The sequence below is a fragment of the Nestor notabilis genome, unplaced genomic scaffold (assembly GCF_000696875.1).
Source record: "Nestor notabilis isolate BGI_N333 unplaced genomic scaffold, ASM69687v1 scaffold24870, whole genome shotgun sequence".
Classification (NCBI taxonomy): domain Eukaryota; kingdom Metazoa; phylum Chordata; class Aves; order Psittaciformes; family Psittacidae; genus Nestor; species Nestor notabilis.
This window is the reverse complement of record NW_009910061.1, coordinates 1-5,148: the sequence shown is the minus strand read 5'-3', so window position 1 is coordinate 5,148 and position 5,148 is coordinate 1. Positions and strand designations below refer to the sequence as shown.

The 5,148-nt window shown below is 39.9% G+C and overlaps 1 protein-coding gene across 1 annotated transcript; it reads right to left on the bottom strand.

Moving 5' to 3' along the window:
- Positions 1–1,166: 1,166 nt before the first annotated feature.
- LOC104413225 (caltractin) lies at positions 1,167–4,882 on the bottom strand. The gene is made up of 5 exons (XM_010024159.1): positions 4,859–4,882; positions 3,319–3,474; positions 1,982–2,110; positions 1,741–1,878; positions 1,167–1,506 (listed from the first exon to the last, which is right to left on the bottom strand). Exons 1-5 carry the CDS (start codon positions 4,880–4,882, stop codon positions 1,417–1,419), a joined length of 537 nt encoding a protein of 178 aa, XP_010022461.1. The 3' UTR covers positions 1,167–1,416.
- Positions 4,883–5,148: the final 266 nt, after the last annotated feature.

Here is a 5,148-nt window from a genome sequence, read left to right as displayed (position 1 = left end):
ACCAAGTTCTTAACTTGCAAAACAGTTTTATTTCACACTTATACAAAATTAATAGACATTTAAAAACACAGTATTATAGGTTACATCTACTACCACTGACTGTGTTAACAGAGGACTTCACATGTCTCTTTGAGTTTTCTGGAGTCCTGCCCAATCCATGTTCTCCCCCAGGTTTATGCCCACGCTACTAGCAAAATACCGTTCTTTCCCTCCTCGTCCTATTAAAGCCTCCTGACATTTGGTTACCTACTTGCCACTTCACTGTGAAAAGTAAACTCTCCTTCAGGCACCTTATTAGAGAGGCATGATTTAGGGTTATACCATTTCCTTGCAGTTTTGAAGCTGATTGTCTAATTGGGACCCAAGGATAAACCCTCCTGCAGAACCACATGATGGGATGTTGTGGTGTGTGTTTTACTGCTCTGTCACCATCATACAGAAAGAAATGTGGCTCTCTGCGAAGTCCTAGACTGACAGTATATGCAAGAAATAGTCAAGAAAATTAATAAAAAAAAAAACAAACCCAAAACCAAACCTATGATGTCTGAAATGAATTTGGATTGCAGGGATATATTCAGTGTTCCACAGATGTCCAAGGTGAGCTGTTTTTTTGCTTCAGATGCAAGTCCTCCCTGTAACTTGACTGTAAACAGCCAAAGTCAGAGTTCACCCTAGTGCAACATAGAACTGAACTTTTTAGGTACCTAGAACCCTGGCGTAACAGCGTTTTACTGAACAAACTGCTGACTTGTTATACAATAAACTTTGATAATCCAAGCAGGTTACATTCAAATAAACCAGAAGAACATCTACACAACTCCAAATGAAGAACCAAATCTGGTTATCTACAGTTGCTTCTCATTAGGTCCAAAACCAACACGCCACTGGAAAAGAGTCTCATGCAGAAATAGACAGATACACAGGTGGTTTTACAATCTTTCATGGAAATAAAGAAAAGGAGACAAACATCAAAAGATAACCCAAAAGCCTTAAAAGGAATATAGAAACTGTGCTCGTACCTTCATTCTGTAGCCTTTATAAAGTCAAAAGTGGCCTTTCCCAGCAGCAGTGGGAATCTCCACATCAAGTAAAATGTCTTTTAGTTAATAGTTGGAATACAGCATTCTTTATCTAAAGTGGCAATCAGTGAAATTGCCAAGGAGAGGAGGAAAAGGGACCCTGCCTTGCAGGTTCAGTTCATCCTTCCTTTTCACTTCTGCAGTATCTCATTGTAACAGTTCTGGGTACTGAAGCCCTCCTTCCCCAGTTAACTGAAAAAGCTGAAAAAGAATAAACCAAAAATCTACCTTTTCAGACTTTCTTTACATGGCACAAAATATGCAAGAGGCACAAGCCCAGTTTTCAAGTCTTTTCCAGGTTATCTTTTGATGCAGCTGTACAACAAAGCAACAAATACTAATATAAGCTAGTTTTCTTCATAATTCTCAAAAATTCTTGCTCACTCACTTCTCCATCTCCATCCCGATCAGCTTCATCAATCATTTCCTATAAAACACATTGTACATTTGATCAGGCACTGGACTCTAAACACAAGATCTCCCATTCGCTAAAACAACAAATCAGAAGCACTTCCTGTAGAAACATAACTATGTATTTGATTGCTCTTCAGTTCTCCAACCTCTCAGCCCTTTTTGTTTAGGCATGAATTTCCACCCAATCCTTAGGCGCAACAGCATTGGTCTGTGCCTGTTAGAAAAGCTCTGGCAAATCAGAACTTACCTGAAGTTCTTCATCTGTTAAATTTTCTCCCAGCTCCTTGGCAACCCTTTTCAAGTTTTTGAATGAAATTTTTCCTGTCCCGTCATCATCAAATAATCTGAAAGCTTTCAAGATTTCTTCTTTTGAATCCTTTTCACTCTAAAACAAGAGTAAAACATAATTAATTTGAAAACACCTGCCACAGATACTCTTTGTCAGGTTTTTTTATGCCATCACAAGAACTTCTATTAAGAATTCCTACCATTTTTTGTGTCATCATAGCCAAAAAGTCCTCAAAGTCAATGGTGCCACTTCCCTCTTTGTCAATATCTGCTATCATTTTCTTAATTTCTTCCTTCTTTGGCTCAAAGCCCAAAGCACGCATCGCAACCTGTGCCAGAAAGCAATTCTGTTAGGAGGCCACCAGAACTATAGTTGTAAGCAGCTGTGCTAAAGCTTGTTTAATTTCCTGTCCAAAACTGTAATAACTCGCTGCAGTGAAAACATCTTGATATCTCTTCCCAGCTTGTTTTGTATTTCCAGTCATAGTGTAGATTTGATATTCTTAAGACTCAGATATATTTTCTCTTTAGATCCATGTGGAACATGGATATATTTCTGAAACAAAGAGAAACCTTTTGTGTCTGAATTAGGTAAAAGTTCCAATCTACATAGTTCATAAAGGAACTGGGTTATCAAAATAGGATAGTTTGATTTGGGAAAACAAAAACATAGCATTAAATGATTGATGCTTAAACATTTCAGTCAATTTTAAGAACTGTATTTTAACATGCATCATCTGCATTCAGAGCACATCTCTGTGCTCTCTGAATTTCTGTATCTCAGTTAAACTGAGACAAGCCATAGGCTTAGTAACTATGCTTCTAGGTTATATATGCAGAAATCAAGGCAGTATGTGTGTACGTGAGAAATCAAGGCCAAGGAGATAATCAAGATAACAGATTCACACTTTTAAAAAGTTCATACACAAAATTACAGGGAGGGAACTAAGAGTAATCTTCCCCCTTGTACTACTGTGTGTGTGTGCACATGCATGCGCACACACACTAACTGAATTGCTACTGAAATGTAACTCAGGTCTCCGTTTTGGGGTTTTTGCCCCCCTTTTTTTTTTTAATTAAAAAACAGGTAATTTTTGGATTATGTATATGGAAGTATGGTTTTATCTTTCCTGAATGCATGCAAAATCTGAGACGAATTAAGAATGTGATATTCTGACATTCACCCAGAAACAAAAGTCCGCTTCCCAGAAACAATCGTCTTAGCCAGTCATGCAATGGGAACTGGAATGTGTACTGTGTATACCGAAACAGAGGAATTGCTTTGTTCCACTAATGCTCAGCTACTCAAAGCTATCCGTGTACTGGAGAAGTCTATCTGTTCTAGAGTATTACACACAGATATTTTATTTTTGGGTTAACTGTATAGTAGACCCCCAAATTCAGTTGTGAGAGCAAGCCATTACCCTTTTTTGTACTCCAAAACTAATTAAAAATAGTTAGGGCTGGACAAATAGGAAAAGCAGCTACAATTTTGAGATCAGTGATATTTCCATCCAAGGAAAAAAGGTTTGAAAACCTTCAGTTCTTTTACGTCGATGCTTCCAGATCCATCAGTATCAAACAAATCAAAAGCTTCTCTGATCTCCTGCTTTTGCTCTTCTGTAAGTTCAGGTTTCAAGCCACTTTTCTTCCGCTGGGCTGTACTTAAGCCAGGTTTTCTATAGTTGGATGCCTTCAGAAAGTTAGGGAGAAAAAAAGATAAGAAATAGTCCACTCTGGGGAAAATTCAGAACACAACTGAATTTTAAATAACAGTAAAGATGTAGCAGCTGTGAGAGACTTTTTTTTTTCTGCAAGTGGTAGACACTAGGTCTCTATGGTCATTTTCTTCAGTTATTCTAGTGATAAAACTAGCTGAAGACTTTATTCTGGGGGAATACACATTTGGGCTTCATGTTTTCTATTTTAAACATAAAGATCTCAACTAAAGGAGTAATGTCAGAGAATCAGGCAAGCAGTCTGAAAATGAACACTGCACTGAGGTAACTAAGACCCTCTACACATCCTGACGGTTGCTTGGATGTGTCAGGTGTGGTTTCATCTAAAAAACATGAATAAATTATCCCCACAGGTAAAAAGGGTGGTTGTATAGGGTCTTGATTGTTAAACTCAGAGTCAGACACTCCTAAAAGTCAGCACAGAAATGGGATGTCTGAGAGCATCTGCTCTGTTGGAGCAAAGTTTAAAGGGGAGCCAGTAGCTCTAGCTAGCCCATCCACCAAGTACCTGGGGTGCTAGGTAACAACACGCAGTGGCAGCAGTGAGATCAATACAAAATCTGTCCCAGAAGGAGAGCTAATCTGCTTGTGCTGAGCTGGTGTGCTATTATTCAGGACACTTCTGAGACCTTTCCTATTTCTGGTGTAAGTTAGTGCAGTACAAAGTGGTTTCCTCACCTACTCACCAAGAAAATGGTAAAGACATTTTCCTTGAGCATGGGTTTTCCTATAAACCAGCAGCAGACAGATTTTAACCCTTCCATCTTGAATCTGCAGATTGATGGAAGGAAGGGCAGTCCCTCCCATCCCCAACTTTAACTGGTTACAGGCTTTATAAAAGTAAATAAAACAAATATCAAGAAAGGAATTTGTTTTCCAGCTACTGCTGAGTAGCTCTAAGCTAGCTCTTACTTCTGCTGAATTGCTACCATTTTGGGGCTGGGCTTTCTCTTAAACTCCCAGTGGGTAACACAGAAAATTCCATTTTGCTGTATTTGGAAATGAAACTTCATTTTTTAATGTGATTTGTCCCTCCTAGGTTGCATTGCAAACCCATTTGTCTGGCACACCTTTGGTATTTCCCTGTTATTAAACACAGGCATCAGATCTTTATTCTTTATATTTCACTCTGGGCGAAATCCACGTGAGACAACTGTGTGACTATAAAGGGAAAAAAAACCTAACACACTACCTGAACTTTTCTTCTTGCATTCTATGTATACGTCTAGATTCTAGTGAAAACGTTGCAGATCCTGAGGGGTAGCATGTGCACTGCTTCCCGTTCCATTTGTTTCAAACCCGGGTTGTGCAATCCCATTTCACATCTCATCTTCTCACCTGGCCAATGCCATTTAAATACATCACCGCTACAGGGTACCGAACGGAGGGGGTCAGTAAGCCGTGCCGAGGTTAACCTGGCATCTTCCTTCTGCCTTACCGCACACTCTGAGAGCGGGTGACATACTTGGTGCTTTACCAGGGGTGTCTTTCGTACTGCCAAGATGGGGGGCGGCAAATCGGGCTCTCTCCTCTTGACTTCCGCGTTGTGCCAGGAAACCAAGCAACACAGGCGGCCTCGGCAAGCCGCGCGGTCCCCATGCCAACTCCCCACAGCCCTTCCAGCCCAG

What these genes read in the sequence shown, in the direction of transcription:
- LOC104413225 (XM_010024159.1), bottom strand. Translation starts at nt 4,882, where the DNA reads ATGTATTTAAATGGCATTGGCCAG. An exon ending in CTATGATGACACAAAAAATG is followed by an intron (nt 1,879 to 1,981) that starts GTAGGAATTCTT and finishes CTCTTGTTTTAG; the next exon opens with AGTGAAAAGGATTCAAAAGA. An exon ending in TAACAGATGAAGAACTTCAG is followed by an intron (nt 1,507 to 1,740) that starts GTAAGTTCTGAT and finishes TGTGTTTTATAG; the next exon opens with GAAATGATTGATGAAGCTGA.